Below are 24,953 nucleotides of genomic sequence, written 5' to 3'. Positions count from 1 at the left end.
ATGCAGCGAATGTATGTAGTATGGTGCCAAAGCCAATGAGTCAGGAAGATAAGTTGATCTGGTCCGGGTCCTCGAACGGGTGTTTTACAGTTCACAGCGCATATCACCTTGAAATGGAGAGGAGGGCTTAGGGCACTGGGGAGTCATCCAACCCTGGTGAAAAACATCATTTCTGGAAGGCCTTATGAAGCTGGAAGTGCTCGCCAATGTTGAAAAAAAATTTCTCTGGAAGTTAGGCAGTAACATTTTGGTGACAAGGGAGAACTTATTCCGAAAAGGAATAGTTAAAGATCATTTTTGTCTCGTTTGTCGAGTAAACACAGAATCAAACTTTCATGCTTTGTGGAGTTGCCCTGCCTCTGTGGCAGTGTGGCAAGATTGCGGGCGTAGGATGCAGAAGATGCTGCTTGAGGAGTACGATGGGATCCATCTCATCAAGTTCCTAAAGGACAAGCTAGACAGGGATGACTTCCTAGAAGCTTTATTGGTGTTGCGCTCTTTATGGCTTCGCAAAAATGAGTATGTGTTCCAAGGCATTTTTACTTCACCAAGCCAGGTCATTATGAAGGCAAGGGCCTTGGCTGCTGTCTGTGCAAACTCCAACCAAGATGAACATATAGATTCAATGGCAGAGGTTACTACTCCTTCTAAATGGAGAGCTCCAGAGGGTGGCTGGTTAAAATTAAATAGGGACGCCGCTCTTAATAGTCGGTCAAAGAAGATGGGTATAGGGATAGTCGTTCAGAACAAATCTGGGGAGTTTGTTGCTGCTTTGGCTAAAGTCCTTCCTCTTGTAGATGATCTCACTGCAGCTGAAGCTATAGCAGCATGGCATGTTGTTTCTATGTGTGTGAATTGTGGTTTTCAACAGATTGTGTTAGAGGGGGATTCAATGGTGGTAGTTTTAGCACTCAACCAAACCATGCTGAGTTGGAGCTCCTACGGACAATTGATAGAAGATACAAAAGAGAAGGTTTGTTAGTTTTTGTGTTGGTTGCATTCTGTTGAACAAAATCACTTCTATGTAATGTTGCTGCTTTCATAGGAATGCCATTTATTTCAGAGTCTTCAGATATTCAGAGTTTATTTCTCTGATATGGAAAGAGCTTTTTATGACAAAGTTTGAGTGTCACAAGCTGCAAGAAGGCTACTTCAGTGTTCAAGGCTATTTTGAGTATCCCAGGAAGATTCTGTGCATATTCCAACTCAGAGAAATTGGAACCCATGATTCTGTGGCAATACCGTCCGGACGCCCATCAGTGTCTAGAAACTTCGAACTGTTCAAAGTTGCATCCGTCCGGACGTAATGGCAAATCGTCCGAGAAGAATCCAGCGTTCAAGTGCATCCGTCCAGACGATGTGGCAATACCATCTGGACGTCATTCAGTGTTCGACAAGTAATAGGGATTCTGTCTTAGACACAGATATGGGAAGACAGCTACAACCGTTCGAACGATGTGTGTTCCCGTCCGGACGCTCTCATCCATAAGGCAAGTTGTGCATTCAAAATTCAGACATCCAAACATTAGTCTTCATGGTCTAGATGCTCAAGCTTCATACATGGAAATTGCGTGCATCAGATCAACCGTCCGGATGACAGATGTTAGGGTCCGGACGTGCCAAGCCTTGATATGGAAATTGCGTGCAGCTAAAGTGCAACCGTCCGAACGCTAGGGCAACACCATCCGGATGCGGCTCAATTCAGGAAATAATTTTAGCGAAATTTGGAAAGCCGATCACACAGTTTTCCGTCTGGATGCCTTATGTCTACCGTCTGGACAGCGCCTAGGTATTTCAAGTCAGACGCTTATTTGCACCTGTAACCAATAAATAAAGGCCCCTAGGCTTGAGAATTGTAAGAATTCGATAGTGAATTTCTTGTAGCTTAGAGAAGGTGTTTAGAGAGATATTGAAGATCTGCTAGCTCTCTAGCTGTTGCCAGTGTGTGATTTGATCGGCTGTGAAGTCTATCTTAGGGGTTGGCCCTAAGGTAAAGGATTCCATTGAAGACCCATTCAAGTAGGAGACCTAGTTGGGAGGCATTCGTGTTGGGTTACACGTCAGAGTTCAAGGTACGACCACTGCATCGGAGGTATGTGAGTACTACTACTTTGTAACTATCTTTGTCTTCTAAATAGTGGATATCCTAGGTTTGGCTGCCTGGAGTGATTTTTCTCTTAATTGAGTTTCCACTTCGTCAACAAAATATTTGTCTCCTTTAAATTCTGTATTTAATATTTTATTGTTCACTGTTCACACACACAGTTAATTAGAAGTCATATATTTTTCATGGTCCATAGCCTGCATCGGGTTAAAATTAATAATGCTAGTAGGGTTGTAAATTCTGCAACTCATACCTGCAACTCATACCTTAGCTAAATGTGCTATTTCGCAATTATTAGATGAAGTGTGGATGGAGGAATGTTCTTCTTACATCCAATCTATTGTACTTGCTGAGCAAGTTTCATCTTTTTGATTAATGAGAATCATTCTTTCTTCAAAAAAAAAAAAAATTATGTTAAATCACCATTTATCCCAAAAGTTTAAGCTGATAGGAAGAGATAAATTTATTAATTTAATACGTGTGGGCTCAAACTCCCTTTAAATAGGTGAGACCCAACACGTGGAATATTTAATTGAATATGATAGGTAAATGAAGGAGACATGGTTCGAACTCAAAACCTCTGTTCTGATATCATGTTAAATTACCACTTATCTAAAAAGCTTAAATTGATAGGAAGAGATAAATTTAATCATTTAATCAATACTTTAACAAATTACTCCTTTTAAACAGGTTAGAAAATAAACTACACTCTACACAGTGTTTATTGAATTGTATCTCCTGTAAGATTTCACAGTGACCATAATCTATGTATCATGATCAAGCTACATTAAACCCTCTTAGTGCATGTTTTTCATTACAGTAGAATCCTGTCTTCAAATCACTTGTTTGCTATGTGTGTTTTTCCGCGCTACTCACCTTTGATCACCTTTGATTCTACTCCAAGGAGACTTTGATGAGTATTTCAATGATACCATAATATAGCATGTTTGGACACCATTCAACTCAAAAGCTTAAACCTATAGATGGATTTGAGTTCAACTATTTAATATTAACTGCTCACACTTGTAATATCTTTTCAATGTAAGACTCAACAATTTTTATACTAAACATCTCACTCAAGATAGAAACATGACTGTTAGGAAATATTCCCACCAGTGAATAAATTGGCTTATTAAATCCATATAAGTCCATCAATATATGAACCTAGAAAGACTAACTAAGCCTAAAGCCTATCAAGAGGCAATCTCAATAGAAGCCATAAAATATCTCAAAAGCATTAAACCCGGGATACTAACAAAAGAAAGCATCAAATCCCGAGATACCGGGAACTATACGCTGGAGATGCAGATCTCGGATATGCTGGGAAGAGATATCGGAATTAGGGAATCAGCTCTCACCCAATCCAGAACAACAGTTGAGGCCTCGTATATAAATAGGTGAAAACTACCATGTATGAGACAGATGAATTTTTTGATAATTGACACTTGATATAATTTCTTCCCCAAATACTGATTTAAGCATTGGAGTGGGTTCCAGCTGGCACCCCCGGCGAGCTCCTTTGTTGATATTAATTGTTTTGTAGGGTAGAGGAATGATTTTACTAAAGCTTGTGTCGCCATACCGGAAACTGTCCCAACAATGACAATTAACCAGCAATTTCCCAAGGAATTATTATGAATGGTTTTAGACTTCAACTAATGCTCTGTTTATTTCGACGTAAAATGTTTTCCGTTATAAAATATTTTCGATGAAATAAATTTTCAGGAAAAAATGATTTTCCTAAAAATATTTTTTGGCGTTTGGCTCAAACGAAAAAATCAAGGCATAAAACGGAATCCGTCAACCGTCGCTAGAATCCAGCAACGTTCGACCTCCGTCTCTAGATTCTGGCCGGAATCTTGTATACCGAAATCCAAACAAAACTGCCGAAATCCAGCTATACTGGCCGAATTCTTGCCGTACTGGTCAGATTCCGGCTATTTTGGCCGAAATCAGGCAAAGTCGTCGGATTCCGTCGGAATCTGATCTGCCGGAATTCGAAAAGTCGCTGGATTCCGACAAATTTAGATTCCACAGTAAAAATTTCTAGATTCTAGCTGTACTGATCAGATTCCAGCCAGTTTGGCCGAAATCTGATCTGTCGGAATCCGAAAAGTGACCGGATTCTGACAAAAATTTCAAGATTCCCAACTAAAATTTCTAGATTCTAGCCATACTGGTCAAATTCCGGCCAGTTTGGCCGGAATCTTGTGACGTCGCCGGATTCTGGCAATCCGTTACTAAAATTCGGGGATTTTCGGCAGTAGAGCTGGGTTACCAACAAATTCCAGTGCCCGGCGGTGGCGGATTCCCACAAACGTGTGTGCAAGAGTGAAAAGTTTAAATCCAAAAAATGATTTACGGTTTTCAAAACCATAAATCGTTTTCCAAAAATTAAAGAAAATTTTACGGTCAAACTGAAAATGATTTCCGTTTACCATTATTTTCACCCCCACCAAACACCAGAAAATGCTGAAAACATTTTTCAAAAAACATTTTACGTTGAAATAAACGGAGCATAAACAATTGCAAAAAAACTCCCCCTCCTGGACATCAATACTAGTGAAGCTCATGCTACTTTGTTAGCAGCTGAAGCAGCCTCTTCCCTTTTCTTCTCTTAGATTCAGGTTGAAGGTGATTCCTTATCTACGATTATGGCCATCAACAACGCCAACCTCTACTCTGAGTGGTCTTTCACCCCTATTATTGAGGATGTTATTTTCCTTTTATCTTATTTTCCCTTTTAGTCTGCCGCCAAGGTTTTTAGGAGAGCTAATCTTCAGGTACATGTTGTCGACAAATGGACCGCTTCTCATCATTGTTATGGGCATTCCCATCTCTCTTGCTTTTATTTCCTATGTAAGAATCAAGAGTGGGAAATGCCCGCCTCTCTTTGTTCCCAATTATAACTCATAAAAATAAATAAATAAATAAAAACTTACAAAATTGGGACTAGTGTCTAACTGCAGCACAAATGCCTTAAAATGCATCTTTGTGAGGTCCAAACAGAGCTTTTCTTTATTATAATAGACACAAAAGTAGGGTTGGGCAGATAGGCCACCCACCGGCTATCAAATGAACTGCCACCAAATACTGACGGCCGGTAGGCAGTAGGGAAATTCTCTACCGATGTTGGTTTGGTCAGTAGGCGGTAAAAAATTTGGAGTGTCGATTTTTGAGCCAACTCGAACCGACATGAAAGTCATTTTTTTTTAAAAAAAAAAAAAAAAAGCATACAAAACAACGTCATTTTGAACCTAAAATATATTCATCACTTTCCACAGACTCTAACCGTACCGTTGTAACTCTCTCTCTCTCTCTCTCTCTCTCTCTATGTGGGCATCCTCCTGCCTCTCCTAAGTCTCCTCGTTCATGTTACACCTGGTAGTCAGACTTGACTACATGGATTTTAAATTTATAAGTTTTACCACTCGCAATAGTACGAATCAATTGTACTATAGTAAGGGTTATTGAACCACAGAGATTGGGGAGTTGTTTTGCGTAATGGGATATTCAAGGGAACGTATTTAACTTAACTTAAAAATAAAAACAAAAGTAAAGTTGTAGAATTAAAGCTACAACGAATAAAGTGATAAATGAAAGCGGAAAATGAAACAAACTTAAAAAAACTTAAGGTAATAATCGTATCAAATCCTCAACTAATGAAATGCTTAAAGTCTAAACGGACCTTCCTAACATGCATGATATATATGAGCGCGTAATGGGCGTCAATCATTACGACAACCTCGACATGAAAATACTTTCATTAAGACGTATTGATAAAGCACCTAGTTTCACATTAAACAACTCCACGTAAAGATTAATCTATCATTGAAAACGTTTACACTACGAAAGGTGTGGGGTGATTAATGCTCCCTATCTTACTACTCTATAAAACATCCTAATAAGCATATACAATACATGAAAACCCTAATTAGGCCACAATGATAAGGTATCTAATTTCACACCGATCTATTCCACGTAAAAGTTACACTACAATTGCAAAACATTTTAGACTACCAAAGGTATGAAACGACCGGTGCTCTAGCATACCCTATAAGGTGACTCTAATAAGTAAACACACATTATATCAAATAGAACCATTGCAAAAGACATCGTTCTCTTTTAAGAACGTTGGTTTTATTCAAGAAAACTCATAGACAAGCAAATCCATTTTTCATGAATAATTGGATTGAAATATTGATAACAAAGCCTTTTAGCATTGGTTTTGCAATCCTCTAGCCTTACACAATCATCAAATATTTCAAGAAAAACTCAAGAACATCAAGAACACTTCATGGTTTTTGGAAAAGATTTAATCAAAACCTTAAGAAAGGGCTTAGCTACACATGATTAAACTAATCTAAGCATGAAATCTATGAAAAACAGTAAAGAAATGGAAGAAAATGAATCAAAAACAACTATATTAAAATTATAAAATTCGGATTACAAAAAAGAAATAAAACCTAAGCTAGAACATGAAGAACATGGAAGAAAAAGAAGAAAAAATTGCTCTTTGAATTTTGGCCTAGAAAAACGTACATCAAAGAAAACTAAAAAATGCAAAGAAACTAAGTGATACACCTGAGAAAATCAAAACCCCCCAAAAGGTGCATAAATTAAACCTATCTCTAATCTCATATATATAGATATTTGATTTACAAAGAAACTCATCAAGGATCAATTCTAGCCGCACAAACAAAGGAAGTTGGCATCCATTTCTGTCCATTGAACTCAACTTTTAATTTGGATCGCACAAAGATTTGGAAATATCTAAACCTTCTAAAAGACGCGAAGTCGATCGATCGAACTTCGATCGATCGATTTTATGGTGCTATGAGAATCGATTGATCACATCTCGATTGATCGAAGTTCGTTCGACTGAAAGTTGATCGATCGAATTATTGGCTGTACAAATAATCGATCGATCGAATTGTTTTAGAAGATTTTTATCTTTTCATGATCAACCTTGAACTCTAGAAATGACCAAATTGCCATTGATGTATTTTCAGGTCTAATTCAAGTGTTTTGAAATAAATTTCAACTAAGACCTGAAAATAAGACATAACATAAAAGTACAACAAAACGTTATATATACAACACAAACTAGGTATAACAAATGCAAATTAAGGGGTCTTGAATCGAATAATTCAAGACTTATCAACACCTCATTCAATCGTTTGCCCTTTGCGCCCCTTCTGTTTGCATTCGGTTATCGCTTTGTTCCCTTGAAGTTGAATTTCTTCTCATTCTCTCACTCTCCTTTCGTTTCTAGGTTCTCTCATTGATTCGGTATTCATGACAAGTCGACAACAAAAAGTCGACCATTAACCGCTTACCGATCGCCATTGCCTACTGACTCGGCAGTAACGGTACCGGTTGAAAATAGCCTTATCGGGATGAAGTCAGTAAAATTACTGACTTCACCAACAATAGCAGGACGGTAGGCATAAAACCCCTTACCGCCACCGATTCGCCCAATACCCACCCCTACACAACAGCTACTATCCGAGCAAGCATAAGGAATACGACAAACTGCCATATTATCATTACCAAGGTTGTCAATTATCAGAAACAACACTTATTTTTCAATTCGTCATAGCATCGCAGCACAGAGCATATCGAGAGTGGGAATAAGTTAAAAATCCACTTTATTAGCCAATTAGCTTTTATTAAACAAAATCTCTAAATAAGAGAGAAATTTCAACATGGGTTATTAGAACGTCCAAGTGATTGAGCTTATGAACCAATAGAATGAAACTGATTACGACCAAAACTTCCCTTTCAGTAATTTGTGCACTGTTAAAACGTGATGCAAAGAGATACACAAAACTAGAACTAAGGACGAACAGGAAACCTTCCTGCTGACTTCTTGAAGATGAATAGGCAAAGCCTTCGTGGTGACGTCGTTTCAGGTCTCCCTCACTCCTTAACGAACAGAAGCGCAGATTGATTGCTGATTGTACAACCCAGTTACGCTATTTGTAAACTGCTGCCTGTTTCTTCTCCTCTTTCTAACAACTATAAATCCTTCACCATCCCCATTTTTTTTCTTATTTTCATCTGCTGCTGTTTTTGGCTGCTTGACATCACAGGATTGAGAAACCAAGTCCTTCTTTCCCTCACTGTCATAGAGAATTTTTATAATTGCACTGTCATTTGCTATTGCATCTGAAGAATTTTCTGAAAACTCCAAGTTCTTCTCGCTAACTGCAGGCTCACCCACAGGATCCATATTATGCCGGACCGACTTTACAATGAAGCTAAGCAGTATCTGTCTTGCAAGCTCTAACTTCTCAGACCCAGAGAAGCTCTTTTTTGAAACACCATCTTTAACTTCAGTATTGGATTTGTCATCCAGCCTCTCCTCTTCTGCCCTACTTGTTTCAATCGCAGAATCTGACTCGGTTTGAGTGGTACAATGTGCATCACTAGGATTTGTTTGCCAAGCTCTCCCAGGTACAAACTCGGGTGCATGTGGGTTCATTCTTGGAGCTCCAAATTTACCTCTTTCCTTGCTAGGAGTAGGATATCTCGAATGGCCATGTTTCATGCGGAAAGAATAATTGTTTCTATGATACAAAGGTGATCTAGGTCCACAAGGAATTCTAGCACCAACTGGAGTAATAACAGGTTCTGCTAGCATGCCTTGACTGACATTTACATCATATATACTTGTCACAGAAACTGAGTTTAAAGGGTGAGGCATGGACAGTGATACTGGATTAAATGGTTCAGCTGCAGCAGAAAGCTTACTCCCTTTTGTTTCTACCGGCTTTACTTGATCAGAAGAACATGAAACCTCTTCAAGTTTTGGGGTAGTAGTCTCCATCTGAGTGCTTTTTTCATTCGTCCCTTCTATTTCAACATCTTTTGGGATTGCTTCAACTACAGAGTTATTGCTGCTTTCTTCATCCTTTGATATCTCATGTGGAATGTTGTGGATCTGGATTTCAGTTTTTTCCTCGTTTAATTCTTCTACTTTCTCCAGTAATGGTTTTAGAATGGTACCTGGTGGTGCCAGAGCTACTTCTTTGTAAGAAACAGATTTTGAAGCCAGGGAAGTAAGAGTTGCTGGACTGGTGGGAACCTTGGAAACAGGAGCTTTTGCCCGCACATTAACTGAATCCTCTCCAGAACTCAAGCAACCAGCCTTTGACTGCTTCAATGGAAACAACTCGGTTGAATTGGTCTTTGGAGTTGCTTTTTGCTCTGGTGAAATGAGGTCCCGCCTGTAGATGATATCTTTAAAATTTGAATGTTTACCATTGCTAACGTTTAGTTTTGCAAGAACTGGTAGCCTCCGGCCAAACTTCCGACCAGGCGTTTTTGTAGACCGTCCTTTTGAATTGGCTTCTTGCCACCCTTCATCTGAAGTAAATTCTTCCACAACTTCACATGCAACTTTCAGCCCATATCTAGTAATATCATCATTTTCTTCAGGTTCTTCAGGATAAACCTTGCTGACTTTTACTTCTGTGTTTCCATCTTTTGTACCTGCAGTGTTTTCTGAGCCATCATAGAGCAAGTCATCATCTACTATAGCATCACCTTGTTCTTGATGGCTTTTATCACTTAGCTGCAAAACCTGAGAAATTATAGATAAAATCAAGATAAGCATGTTAAATATGCACAAAAGGTAACTTCATTCTGTTCTTTATTTAGCGGATCTATTAGATGAACGACTCTAGATATGCACATATGCTGAAATTGGAGAATATCTTGAGAACTAGGGGTGTGACCTCGTGTTTAAAAGAGGTTGTGATCTAGAATTTATTAAGTTCAACAAGACTCCCATTAATAAGGACTTCGAACAGATTCTAAAACAAGCTGACTAAGATTATCCTTTTACTCAATCTTTCTCAAAAACCAAAAAAAAAAAGGTATCTAATTTTCCGTCGGATGCATTGGAATAAAAAACAGTAAGTTCCATACCATTGGCATGGAATCACATGTAAATGTGTTCTAGAAGCATGGACCTTGGTTCTGTTAAGCTCCTACTGGTTACAAAATTTTCCCCTTATACCCTTTTCTTGGTCAGTTTTAGAAACCAAACAGTTGACTTCACTTGGCTAGATACTCCAACTAATTTGGACTGTTACAAGATTTATAGAACAAAGCCATATTCGAGTAAAAAATCAGCAGGCACTACATTTCATTTCCTACACGTTCCCAGTAAAATCAGGCGTGGAAACTACAGTACGCTATCTGACTTGACTGTTAGTGTATACAAACCAGAAACCTAACGAAACCAAAACATAAAAAGGGCACTAAGACAGCTTAGTTCAACATATATACTCTTTGGGACGAGCAGATGATTATATTAGTGCAAGAAGAATATACAGAAATTAAAGAACATTAGCATCAAATGTTATGAATTTTGACTTCTAGCTGGTGGAACAGCTGATACCATAAACCAATATTTTCCTAAATTCCAATAAAGCAAGAAATATCTGCCTACCTTTGCACGTCGCTGTTTCCTCTGGGCGTCACTCCCTTTAGAATCTTGATCAGGACTTATATAATCAAGGAGATCTGATACACTGCAAGAAAGGGTCAAAGGGTTTTGGCACCCTGAAACATAATAATTTGATTTGGAACCAAGTAATTTGGGAATACCATATCAATACCTAAGGTGACCTTTGCTAGCAATGGATGCATCTGGCTTTGGAGTTCCATTTCTTGCTGCTTCTTGCTGCTCCAGAGCTTTTGATTCAAAGTATTCAAGCCATGCAGCAGCATCCTGCATTAACAACACACAGCATTTTAATATGTCAACTCTGGAAATCTAAACGTCCCTATGCGAGTTAATTGGCTTAAAAAAGTCAATTTAATTTAACTGTTGGGTATTGCAAAATTATCTTCTGTAACAGATTGCAATGGAGATGCCAAGTTAGCAAACACTGTGTGATAGTAAAATCAATAAACACGGGCAACAGGAAAGGACTATGCGACCTGAGTACGAAGATCTTCTGGTCCAAGTTTGGCTTGAAGTATTTTAAGAGTAGTTTGCTCATGTTGCACACTCAGGGAATATGCTTCCATTAACGAAAGAGCTATGGCTATAGCATGATAGCTTGCAGCTGTCTGTAAGGAAAAATATTTAGCTTATGAGAAGACTGCATGTAATGGGGGTATCCATATGTGTGTGTATAGCAAGAGAGAGAGAGAGAAGAGAGATAGGAACCTGTATATGATCTGCTCCTAATAATCTTTGGTTGCATTTTAGAGCTTCATGCAGGTATCTGAGAGCAACATGGACATTTCCCATGCCCTCTTCCATCATAGCTACATTTATATATGTTGCAGCTGTGTTCGGGTGAGATAGTCCACATGTAAAATGAAGAAGGAACAGAGCATGGTTTACGTACCTGCATCAAGAGAACCAATAAAAAGGCACTGAGTGAACAACAGAAAGTATTGGAACTATGCTGTTGAAATTAATTAGAATTTCACAGTTATGGAAGTAACAGATTTGATGGGAAATTAAATAATTATCAGAATTTCAGTATTAAATAGTATACAGTGTATTAATCTAGAATGAAGAGTGCAAAAAGATGATCATTTTGGAAAAATATACAAACTAAACAGCAGGTTATTTCTGACTTACTTCAAAGCCAATTCAACATGTTGGAGACGATAGTAGAAAACAGAAAGATCTCCATAGCTTTTCATTGTATCTGGATGGTCAAGCCCAAGTTCTCTCTCATTGATATCCAAAGCCTTTTGCTGATATATAGTTGCCTAGGCAATGGAAAAGAACTCTAAAATTTAGAATATAAACATGAAAATCCCAAATGCAGAAATTTATAGCTATGCAAAGCATATCTAGGTTTGACTTGTTTGTACAGATAATGTAAGCCCACATCTGCTATAGATCGAATTTGAGAATTATGCATTTTATTAGCCCTAAACACAATAGCATCCGTTGAATTAAACAAACTGAAAACTAGTTCTCTGCCTCCAGAAATAGAAAATAGATATTTTGCACAAGTAAAGATTTTTTTACCTGATTAAAGTCTCCAGTGTGGTAAAGAACTACTGCTAGAAGACTGTAAGCACTTGCGGTAGTTCGATGGTAGGGACCACAAACAGCCATCATCTTTGCTAGTGCCTTCAAATGCGATTAGTACATACTGTGAGATCGATTACTGTTTTCTATTTAGGAAAAGAAGTCAGATGGCTTTTATGTTTGGACTGATGGGAGAGTACCTTTGTTCCATAATTAACAGCATCCTCTAATTTTCCTTTATCAAGAGCAACTTTAGATGACTCCAATAGATTCCTTCCATCTGCTGAAGAGCATCCTACATGCTGTTGAACAAATTAAAAAAAAAAAAAAAAAAATCTAAGATATATTGAAGCCAATTTTAGTTTACACATTGAGATAATAACAATCAAATCAAAAACTGAGTTATCAAAGATCTAAGATATTTTAAATCCACTACTGGTTGGGTCAAAGAGGTGGTAACTGAGAGAGAGAGAGAGTTTCCCACCTTACACACAGGAACCATGCTGATGATATCATACTTCTTGAATGGGTAAGGGTTTTCCATGTCATAATCTCTTGAAACCATCTCTAATCCAACCTGGGAAAAGAATAACAAGAACGAGCAACAATCATGCTTTGAACAAAAATCATAGCAAGAGCAGGAAAAGAAAATAATTACCTTATGGCAAAGCCCTCGGAGAATTGATAACTTTCTCACATGCCGCAACTCATCTTTAAGCATCCAACCAAATCTTCTGGCTAGAAATATTTGTAACCATTCAAATTTAAGAAGATGGTCATCATTCAATTCTTGGTCGTCTTCCATTTCGCAGCATCCAAGTAAAAAATTTAGGGATGCAGCTATTGCTGCAGGTAATTCCTCGATATTGTCAACAGAGGCAACAACCGCTTTAAGTACATGCTTGAAAGCTCGAGTAACCATCTCATGGATACAAAGTGATTGTATATGGGGAAGTTTCTCTGCAAGTTCAACCTGATTTGTATAATGAGATTAGGACAAACAAAATTATATACTGCAAATTTACAAGTTCTAAAATCCTCCAGGATTCCTAACGACCAGAGTCGAATGGGCTTTCATCTAGAATGTTGAAAGAGGAGGTGAGTAAGGAGAAAGAAATAGAGGGATTGTTTTCTCACCACTCGACCCAAAGAGTGCATCTTTAGTCCCCTTAAATGCATGAAGTCAGTTAGTGTACGGCCATCAACTGGAGAAAGTTCAAGTGATCCGAAGTCTGTTACCTAACAAAGTAAGATATTTAGTTCATAACCCTGCATATGATAATTGTAAACTTAAGTACGTAGCAGAACTCACTGTATAAAAAGAATATTACCAGTTTTGGTAATGCAACTTCATCATAATATTCATGTGCTAGCCTGATAAGCTCATCTATTGACTGTTGGAGGAAGCACATTGAATCGGTAAGTCCAAATGATAACAAGAAACAATATTGGTACCAGAATAACAACACAAGAACAAAAAAGATGACAGTTAAAGTTCTAATAATAAATTGAGGGAAGAATGAAGTTCGTTTTCTAAAGAATTCCAGTTAAAATGAGAACGCCAAAGAACAAAAACAGATTAGAAACTGAATTAACAGGTGAATAATGTGACACATTGACAAGGGTGTCAAAGAAACCTTTAAATGAAGACCAGTTCCAGTTTCTTTCAGACGCAAGAAGGCATCTTCAGAAATTAGTTTCTCCAGTTCTTCTGTTCTGTTGACTTCCCCATTGCTTAGTTCTCCCAAATCAGTTTCCATGTCTAGATTGCAAGGTCCAGAGTCATTTTCTTTCATTTCCCTTTTCTTCAAAAATTTAAACTGCTTTCCAAGACCTTTGACAGCATGTAAAGCCTCATTATCATGATCAGGGCTTTTAGAATCGTTTCCTGGTGGAGTTTCCTGCTTTTGTAGATATTGTACCCAAGAAGAACCAAGTTCCCATCTGATGGACTTCTTAGAATCAATTGGCTTTTCCTTTAACTTTTTCAAGCTCTCTTTGATTACTCTTCTTACCAGACATCTATACATTTCTAAACCATCCAAGTTAGACTGAGGTGACCAACCTCCTCCTGATGATTCAGCAGTAAACTTATGAAGCAGAAACCTCAAGCTGTAAAAGAATTTTGTGCTTGATCAGTCCGATGGATAATATGCATGCAGCATCGGCAAAGCCTTTAAAACAATATTTTACTCTCTTGGAAGCACTTCAAAAGCAGTTGATCTTTTCTATTGAACCAAAATTAATCTAACAAACCTTGCATGCTTTACCTTGTATTTTAGTATTAGTTACTACGTTGCATGTATCTAAAACGTAGAAAACAGTGTCAGTGAAATGAACTAAATCCATTGCCAATTGTTTTCAGAGCCAAAAATCTTCGTTTCCACATGCATATCTACAACTTAGAGATTAAAAATATCTGCACTAGAAGAACACCCCTATTGAATTGCAATTCTTCACATTTTTTAGAGAGAACCAATTCTCTTTGAAGATTCAAACATGTTGTTAGAGGGGTGGATAACAAATCAATTTCTGCATCCCAGTTTTCTGAGTATTAATTTCCCTGACAGAAACCCTTTAGAGTTCCATGGCCATAATTATATTCACAGTATCATGTTGTATGACACAGTACTGCCATTTTTTTGCTAAGAGAGCGGACAGAAACCTCATTTTTACTTTTGTACTGCCATTGTTTCATTTACAAAGTAACTTCAACAAGTTTGATTATCTTTTTTCCTTTTCTCAGTGAACATAAGGCAATAATCCTCTGTGCCATTAACATATGCAACTGACATGACTGGTATACTGTTAATTCCTGCCCACAGTATTGCTGTGTGCGATATGTGCATGCAACTACAAATAGTCAAAATCAAACACCGAGTAATGAGGCATTAGCTTGTAGTTCAAACCTGTTAATGTTAAGAGCATTCGCTCCTCCATCTGGTTGCTCATCTATTTCAATATCTTGAGTCTCAAACTTTTCCTTCTTCACATTACCAACCACCTTTATTGTTGCAGTGTATCCACAATGTCTTACAATGACAACACCCAAGGAGGAAGTATCCTGCAAAAGTTCCAACCACTTGAGACAGTTTGGACATGTGCAACAAGATCAGCCAGAAGCACCAGTGAGGGTTGAGGACGTCTAGATGTTAAGGGCCTTACAAGGACAGGGAGAAGACCAAAGAAAATAGGTATTCAGGTAGTGGAAAAGACATCTTGGCCTTTGATATCAAAGAAAAATATGATCCTCAAAGAACAGGACTGCAGATAGAATTTTTATAGCTTATAAAATAGTTGGGATAAGGCAGACATGCATATGTTGAGGAAAAAAACTAAACTGAAAATGCTTAAATTAAACTAGGGTTTATAAATAGAGAGAGACCAGCTGAAAATCAGTGACACCCAAGTGCAAATGGATGAGTAGCATCCAAGGATGTAGAGGGAAGCCTTCACCAATATTTATATACTTATGTAGATTCATATTCCTCATATTTTGAACATACATAAATATGAACTTGCAGCATAGGAGAAATGTACTTACATGAACCACTACACTTTCATCTGCAGTCAACCCCTTAAGCAAATTCCTTTGAGCAGCTTCCTTATCAGGCATATTGGATATCTCATTGAAATTAATTTTTACTTCCGATTTTGTGCTTGCGTCAGTTGTATCATGTTTTACTATAATGGACAAATCCCCAGCACGATCCTCATGCCGTACTAAATCTGTTTGACTTCTTGTAGCATCATCCTTTGCATGCATATTGGAATCAATGAGACGTCGTATTGCTGCAGCAGCTTTAAAGATTGAGATATCAACAAATTGACTATGAAGCAAAAACGCTTTCCGGTCTCGGACCGCCCTCTCCTCCTCAGTTTTGCAAGGAAGGTGAGCCAATATGGCAAAATCTGTTGCCCAGGATCGAAGATCATATTCACCATTTCTTGGCTGGCCACCGCCATTGCCACCCCAATTTTCATCTTCTGTTGGTAGCAATGGGAAGTCTGATGGAGAATCAGCAATAGACGGAGGAACAATCCATGTATTTGCTCGAAAACCATATGGAAGATTACCAAACTGAAAAGGCAAGGAACAAAGAGAACCCAATGATTTATTGAAAAAGAGCGTATTATATAAAACAAAAATTATTTATGCATAGAAGATGTACCTTATTATGTTCTACAAAAGCTTTTATTAAAGATTCATATGCCTGCATTTATCACACATTTGTTAGTTACAAACTAAGAGGTTAAGCTCAAAACAGATCAGCAAGATTATATAGCAGATGAAAAACATGACAGTCCAGTTGACTTTCGACGAGCTGAAACAAAATTTCAGCAGAATCCAATTAGCAAGAGACATTCTAACTTCACCTGACTATGGTTATTCTGCAGAAATCAACAAATTTGGTTTGGTACGCAACCAGAATCAAAATTGAATATAAATTAACTCCAATGAAAATTCAGCTATTTATTCCAGGAAATAAATCAAGATTAGAAAAGTTGTCAGAATTTAAGATCTGGCTGTGGGCAGATTTTTCAAGCTTTCGATGAAATTTCATAACAAATAAGCTAACCATCGTGCGATGATTCGGTTAGGCAGTAGATTAATGAATTTAAATAGCAGGAAAAAAAAAAATCTATTTTTTTGAATTTTCACCAAGGTTTAAAGCATGCTTCTTATAAACTAAGTTTTCTTGCCAGTTTACTTATATATCATCCGGACATACTTCCCGCAATGGCCTAATCTTTGCCATTTGCACTAAGAATTGATTCGAAGGCAATAAATTTCCAACTTTGAAAATCTACGGAGTGGTTCAATATGCAACATATGTAGACAAGAGTATGGAATTCAAGCAAATGCAATATACAATGAAATTCAAGTAACATGCACAGAACCTACATTGGCAAAAGCTCGGCTAAGCTGTTGCAGAAGATCCACCAGGGAGTGGCTTTGTAGAAGCCGCTTTTCCACGGTATAGAACCCTTTCACTGATGCAACCACTCGTATTAGCTTCCCATTGCAGATCTTAATCTGCATGCATCAATTGCATTTTAAGCTTCTTTATTTAAAAAAATTTAAAAATTTAAAAAAAATTAAAAAATTTTAAATTTTTTTTTTAAAAAAAGTAAAAAAATCTGAGACTCAGTCAACCTCAAATGAAAGGAGGATCAAACTAACGTCTTGAAAGGAGTGCACGCACTCCTAATAAATCATAATAAATTACATCTGACATGAATGGACTGGTCGTTAATTTTGGTAGACATATGTATTGCTATAAGGAATTTGTTCTTTCATTAATAATGGAATATTTAGTGATGAAACAAAACGTCCAGAAGTTTTGTATTTATCTGCAATAAGTGGCTACTTGAGCAGCCACCATAAGTCCAGTATTGTTAAAAGGATAAATCAACCAAGTTTGAATAACCTAATACTTGGGCATTAATCTTAACAAAATTGTGAAAAACATGAGATACGCAACTTTTGATAATTGGAGGTTAACATTGAGAGTCACCATAACACTTCCGCATCGAATATTCGGAATATTCGGGCCAAATTCCATCTTCACCTAGGCTTTTATGAAGAAACACAAAGAAGAATGTTAGATTGGTAGTAGTACCTGAATTTCAAAATAGTCCCCATCACGCCTTTCTGGTACATCCTTCTGCTCACATCTCCTCAAATCTGCAAGTCCAAAATTATTTTTACCAAACAATCAAATTTAACGTCATTATCCAATTTCACAATAAAATTTTCCCCTTTTTCCAATTTTATTGATAAATAATTTAAAGAAAAGAAAAAGGAAAAGACAAAGCAAATTCTCGGCAACCAAACAGACCAAACGAGGGATACGCACGTAGAATAGGTGGAGAGAGGTGAGCGAACGAGAAGAACTCGTAGAAGTCGGAGAGCTTCGGCGTGGGGTGAACGGCGGCCATCCCGAGGTTCTCCGAGATCGCCGCGGAAACGGACGGCTCCGGTGACGACGGGGCTCCGCCATCGGACGGTGTAGGTGGGCCAGAGTTACTCTTGGCCTGCTGGTGGGGATGGGCCTGGTGGGCCCTGCTCTTCTTGGACCTGGATTCCGGTGTTGATGGGCTTCTTCTGGGCTTGGCGAACCTCGTGGTGCAGGCCGCGATGTCCAGTAGCCTCCTTACGTGCGCAACGGCTTGGGCTTCCTCGGTATAGTCCTCTGAAAGATAGTGGCACGGATGTAAATAATTCAGCAACCTTAGGGCAATAAATAAAGTAAATATAGGTCTAAATATTTATAAAGGCAATGATTGAGAAATGAAAAATCAATTGGTTACGAAATTTTATGCCACGAGCTTGACGACGAAACCAATGTGGGTTTCTTTTTTACTATTTTCTTTTTATCGTTTTGTTTTTCAAACAATAATAAATAGTCCAAATCCTGCTGGTTATTACTTCTAGTTCTAGAGATTATAAAACATTAATAACAAGGGATTATATATATAGTAATAATAATGGGAAATACTTTTGGACCATTTTTTAATTATTTAATTAGCATATATATGATTTTTGATAAATATGTATTTCAATATAATTAAGCTTTATTTCATTTAAAACAAAAATTGTGCGCATGCGCGCAGAAAAGACAAATAAGACAAGCTCTTCACTTGCTATAATGGAAAATAACGAGGAAAGTACTCTGACTCATGGGTATCTAACCACCAATTTAAAATAATAATAATAATTATTATTATTATTATTATTTAATACATTAGCAATATGCAAAAAAAAAAAAAAAATTAACAAATTTTGTAAAATAAAAAAGTGTGCATCTCTTCTGACATCATTGCGGCAATCTTTTAATAAATTAAGATAAAAACTTTTCATGCTTTCGGAGTATTATAATTTTTGTTAGTTTATTATAAAAATTGATAGGACAGGTTATATGTCACTAAAATGTGAATTATCACTTAATAATTTATATAATATTTATTACATTTACAAACTGACGTAACAATATACATAATATTTATCACGTTAATTATCAAAATATGGACTATCACGTAACAATCTAAGTAACACCCATTTTCATAAAATAAAAACTATAATACCTAAGGGTGAAAACTCGATTACGATTACCGGTTATTGACTAAAATCGGTGATCATAATCAGGGTAACCAATTGGCCAAAATTACTAACCGACTTCGGTAACCGATTATTTAATAACTGTCAGTTACCAGTTAGTACCGGTAATCCGGACCAATAACTAAAATTTTAAAAATTTGAATTTTTTATGCCTAATTTGAGTATTGGGCATACTTTTTTAGTCCTTTAAAAAAATATTACAACCTTTTTTGCCCTAATATACTAGCCTTAGTTAGAATAGAAGTAAAAGTGTAAAACTCTAAATTTTATTATTTTAATATATATATATATATATATATATATATATATATATACCCGGTTACATGTTATAACCGGTTTTAATATTTTCTAAAACCAATAACCGCTTCAATAGAACTGGTTAACGATTATTTCCAACCGAGTACCAAATTGATTGGCCGGTTACCGGTTACCGGCTACCGATTATCGGCCGGATTACACCCCTAGAAATACCCCCCAACACTTTACTTTCATCTATATTTTCTTTTGTTAATATAATACAATCAATGGGTGCATTCTCGCAGAATCTAATCAGGTAGGAAATTAAGCATGCCTAAAGAAAACAATTTTTTTTTTTTTTTTTAATAAATGAGTAATAAAAGGCAACCGACATTTGCGGTGGATGCTGAAATACTAGTACGGGAGCTTCACCTACCTTCAACCATTCTCAAACTACACGGTTTAAGGGTAACCACTTCTACCTTCTCATTCAATCTCTGCCCTTTGACCTGATAAACGAAGATTTAACTAATTAATTATATATAAACCACATCAGTTTCAGATTAAAAGGGATCGTATCTAATTTGAAAACAACAGCCAATCAATCCATATCACTGGAGCATCTAATTAGAAAGATGCAACTTGATTACTAATATGACAATAAAAATGTTAAATCAAAAAAAAAATCAAAAATTAATTTATAGCAGCAGTTTAATAATTAGACCTACTTGAAAAGAAAATAAAAATAAAAATAAAAATAAAAAGCTCTCACCTCATGAGATAAAGAATAGTTTGTGAGGTGGCATGTTTCTACATGAACAGCCAATAGCCTCCTTACATCAAGTATCCTGTCGGTGGAGATACCCTTCAAAAGTTTTTCATTGGTTAATTAGCCACGTAGCCAACAAAATGAATCATAGTTTGAAAATAGATACATTTATATAAAGATATTTAAGGAGAAAATGAAAAAAAAAATGGTACCTTGAGAATAACTTGTGAATCATATGGGGTGATGACAGTGATGTCAAGAACAGTAGGCACTACTGCAAAACTCCAAGAGAAAAACCAGAAATATAATAATCAAATTTCATGATATACAAGAAATTAAGGAGAGGAAAATAAGAGATTGTTTGTAAGTTAAGAGGAATTAATCTGACCTTTTTCTTCTTTCTTCTTCCTTTCTGCCTTGGCTTTGCTTGCCTTCCCTCTGCCTGACCTTGGGGCCATTTCCCTCTTTCTTTTACTTCAAAAAATCCAGAAGATGGTATGATATGAATATATTTGGACACAAATTCAGAAACCCATTTCAGAAATCATTGACATCTTCAATAAGATTTTGTTGTAGAAGTAGAAGCAATGAAAAATAAGAAGAAGAGAGAAAACAAACAAAAAAAAAAAAAGCTAGGGGGGTTGAAGAGTTGAAAGAGCCAGAGAGTAGTACTGAGTTTTAAGCAAAATATTGTGAAAGATTTGAAGAAGATAGGATAAGGGGTTTTCAGTTTCAACCTCTTTACAGATTTGTGAGCAATCCTGGCCTCTCGTTCTTGCTAATAATTAAGCTCGATATATTGCCTTCTCTCTCTCTTCTTTCTCTCTCTGGGGAGGCACATGTGATGTGTCTTATAGAAGCAGGAGAAACCCAAGCACTGAGATAAAAAAAAAAAAAAACAAGAGGAGCTGGGAGGGCGAGACAATGACGCCCTGAGTTTTTAACACGTGGCAGGCGATAATGTGGCCGTTCATTTTTTGTTTTATCACGTGTTGGGGCCTTATAGATCTCCCCACCACTCACTGAATGATTATGGACTGTTAATTTGGCACTAAGGGGCAAAAAAATGCCATACAGAATCTATTGGGAAACTCCATTATTGAACCCCAAATTTGTCACATTTTTCATAGTGAATAGTGTATGGATTAGTCTAATACGTGAACCCCAAATTTGTCACATTTTTCATAGTAAATAGTGTATGGATTAGTCTAATACATGGCAATACATATTTGCTTGTTTGGTTTCAATTGTATCGAGATATGAATATACGATTATATATGTTAGCTTTATCTCGATATATTTGATTAAATAGGTCAGATCCATCAATCTTAACCCGTTAATTTTGTGTCGAGTTCAAAGATCCTATCAAAAAATGCCATCTCTAAATATCGCATGCGTTCAGGTCGTATTGAGGCATGTGTATAAACTATAACCCGACTAATTTAATTAAATGAGATAAACCCTTCAATTCTAACACACTAATTTCATGTTTAATTTATGTCATATTCGTAAATCGTGGCAAAAATTTACGGTGGTGTTTGGAATGTGATTGTTTCTTAAGAAAAGTTATTTGTTAATATTTAGACTTTTTTTAATTTTAAAAAAAAAAGTTTACAAACACATCCACCGGCTCTAGTCCATTATATAAGAACGTAAAATATTGTTATGCTTAACTCTCGTCTATTGAATTCTTGTAACTCTTATCTCAATACGCCCCTGCAAACCTAATGGTAGATCATGGACATTGAGATTTGATCTTGAACATCGAAGGGCTAAAAAAAAAAAATTAACTACTATGGCACGAATTGGAACATCGGTCTCTATGACTGAAACATAAACTTTGACGACTCTTGTCGGCATCAGCTAATATGGCTGGGACTTAGACATCAGCGACTTTGGCCTGCATCAACTACTATGATCGGAATTTGGACATTGGTAACTTTGGCCAGAAGCAGCTACTATGGCTGGAATTGGGTCAACTATAGGCATAAAACCTCTTTTGGCATTTTTTTTTTCAACAAGAGAGAATTGAGTGGGTGATATTTACTAGTAGAGGAAACAATGGTAGTGCGGCATGTTATCTTGACAAAGAGAGAAACTCATGTGAGTGTGGGAAGAGAAATAACTCGGGCAGATGATGAGGAAATATGAAAAGATGAGAAAATTAAAGAAAAAAAAAATTGGCACATGATGGATATTTGTGAGCATTTTGATTATGATTGAAGATGAAAAATGATGATTGAACCAAACAAAAAAAAAAAAAATTAACAAATGATCGAATACTGTTGTTAGCCTATAGTTCTAATATCATATAAAAACACATAATTTATGAAAGAGATGTGAACAAGAAAGAAAAACAGAGAAGTAAGGCGGTTCGACGTATGACTTGCATCCACACATCAAAGCATTTTCTTGATTACATCTTTGTCTTTTTCTTTTTCTTTTTCTTTATCATTTGATTATATACAAGGCTCTATTTATAGAGAAATAGTCTGAACGTTTCAAATCTCTTATACTTCTACATTAACAATAATAAATTTAATTTATCATCTTGTAACTCTTATCTCTTGAATACTTGTAATTTTTGTTTCTTGAATATTTGTAACTCTTGTCTCAATGCATTACCAACAAAACCACTACATCGAAGATCATCTCACGGTTTCACCGCAAGTTAAAAAACAAATTAACCCTCCCTCCTTTGAAATTATGTGAAATTACAATGCATGAATTAAATATTAACCTACCTTTAAATTAGAAAATATTATATATTTGTCATCTTCAAGGCGCGGTTAAAAATCAATATTTTCATTTTTTATTTTATTTTTACACAAATACTAAAATAATACTTCTTAGGCAACTATTACGCACAATGATTATTAAGTATAAATTTGGGGATTATTTCATTTTAAAGGCAAAACGAAAATATTCTAATTAAATCTAAAATCTTAATTAATGCATTTAGATTAGCAAGTGACTTTGTTTAACTTTTTTTCATATATATATTAGTGTCTTGATGGTGATTAGTTTATATATATATATTTCAACTTTAAGAGAGGTTGTTGTCTAATTCAAAACAAGGGGAAATAAAAATGACATTAATTTCCAATCTTAATATTTAAACTCCGAAAGATAATACCAAAAAAAAAACCCCTCCAAAAAACGAAGAATATAGAATTTAACAAGTGAGCTGGACTATTTAGCAGTGACTGAATTATTTTATTTACACAAAGAATATTATGTGTAATCTCTATTTAGAAGAGGGCCCATTTCTTGGTCACATCAAATATATTAGATAAGTGATATATTAATATCATCAAAAAGGTCATAAAGTTAATTTTTTCTTTAAAAAGAATAATGATCCGTTTGTTTTGGCATAAAATGATTTCTGAAAAATAATTTCGGTATTTTACGGTGTTTGGTAGGGACGAAAATAATGGTCAACGAAAATCATTTTCGGTTTGACCGTAAAACCTTCTTTAATTTTTGGAAAACGATTTACGACTTTTAAAACCGTAAATCGTTTTCCGAAATTAAACTCTTCGTCTTTGCACGCACATTTGATATTCGATTGCCAGAATCTAACAATGGTCGGTCGTCAGAATCCAGGCGGAACTAGAATCCGGCAACATCTGGCCATTGTCGCCGGATGTTGGCGGACAAAATTCTGGCGGGAAGCCGGCCATGGTCAGAAGTCGGCAGGATCTGGCCAAAATGGCCGGAATTCGGCAGGATCTGACCGGATCCTGCCATTGATCTGGCCGGGATTCGGCCGGATTTTGATGGATCCGGCCACTGGTCCGGCTGGATCTGGCCAAAATGGCCGGGATCCGGCCGAATTTGGATGGATCCGGCCACTGATCCGGTCGGATTTGGCCAAAATGGCCGAGAGCCGACCGGATCCGGAGGAGTCCGGCCGGAATCCGGCCAAACATGCTCTCCGGAATCCGGCAACGGCGACCGGACGTTGCCGGATTCTAACGACAGTTGCATTTTCTCCTTTTCGTAATTTTTTTGTGCGAACTAAACACCTAAAAATAATTTCGTCGAAAATATTTTACGACAGAAACCATTTTATATCGAAACAAACGGAGCATAAGAAAACAAATTAACAGTAAATCGAGAACATTTCCATCAACAGGGTTATCAAAATGTTTGACAAAAAAATTTAATTTACCAACCATTCGCAATTATCAATTTCTTGTTTATGAGAAAAAGGTGTACAACATTAGCAAGTGATCGATGATAATTAAATTAGATAACTCAGCTTTAGGTGGCTTTGTAACTCCTATATATTCTCCTTCAATTTCATTAACAGAAAATTAAAAAGGCTTAATTATTCGTAAATCAATTGTCAGACTTGACTGTCTTGTCATTTTCACTTGCTCGCTTACCATCATCGAATGAAGAAAAATGTCTTTAAATTGACGAAGGATGTGTTTTTCTTTACGATTTTGTTGGCAAAAAGTATTATTTTTAACTAAATTATAAAAAATAAATCGTTTCAAATTACGTTTTTAAAAATTACAATTTGAAAACGTAAAAAATATGCTTTTTCAAATTATAGGCAATGGGGTGATTTTTTGAAACACACAATTTTAAAGGCCAGACTGTTATTTTAAAAATCAAACTGCATTTTTGTCAAACGCTTAACTACATTCTTAAAAATTATATTTTCAAATCACACATTAAATCATTATTTTTAAATGAT

At 36.4% G+C, this 24,953-nt stretch overlaps 1 protein-coding gene across 2 annotated transcripts; it reads right to left on the bottom strand.

Moving 5' to 3' along the window:
- Positions 1 to 7,738: 7,738 nt before the first annotated feature.
- LOC133863934 (protein REDUCED CHLOROPLAST COVERAGE 3) lies at positions 7,739 to 21,109 on the bottom strand. 2 transcript variants are annotated; one of them, XM_062300095.1, is made up of 24 exons: positions 20,983 to 21,109; positions 20,634 to 20,719; positions 20,458 to 20,519; positions 20,249 to 20,341; positions 19,913 to 19,985; positions 17,978 to 18,313; positions 17,741 to 17,805; positions 17,023 to 17,154; positions 16,289 to 16,330; positions 15,661 to 16,197; positions 15,026 to 15,180; positions 13,754 to 14,228; positions 13,448 to 13,510; positions 13,254 to 13,355; positions 12,775 to 13,089; positions 12,601 to 12,693; positions 12,317 to 12,418; positions 12,114 to 12,218; positions 11,715 to 11,848; positions 11,292 to 11,475; positions 11,060 to 11,191; positions 10,735 to 10,847; positions 10,566 to 10,647; positions 7,739 to 9,692 (listed from the first exon to the last, which is right to left on the bottom strand). In XM_062300095.1, exons 2-24 carry the CDS (start codon positions 20,701 to 20,703, stop codon positions 8,034 to 8,036), a joined length of 5,124 nt encoding a protein of 1,707 aa, XP_062156079.1. In that variant the 5' UTR covers positions 20,704 to 20,719; positions 20,983 to 21,109; the 3' UTR covers positions 7,739 to 8,033. The 2 variants fall into 2 exon arrangements, with proteins under 2 accessions (XP_062156079.1, XP_062156080.1); XM_062300096.1 differs by having other exon boundaries at positions 20,634 to 20,713; positions 20,983 to 21,091.
- Between the last annotated feature and the right edge of the window lie 3,844 nt (positions 21,110 to 24,953).

Source organism: Alnus glutinosa, chromosome 3, assembly GCF_958979055.1.
Source record: "Alnus glutinosa chromosome 3, dhAlnGlut1.1, whole genome shotgun sequence".
NCBI lineage: Eukaryota > Viridiplantae > Streptophyta > Magnoliopsida > Fagales > Betulaceae > Alnus > Alnus glutinosa.
The sequence above is the reverse complement of the archived record's forward strand: the minus strand, read 5'-3'. Positions and strand labels throughout refer to the sequence as shown.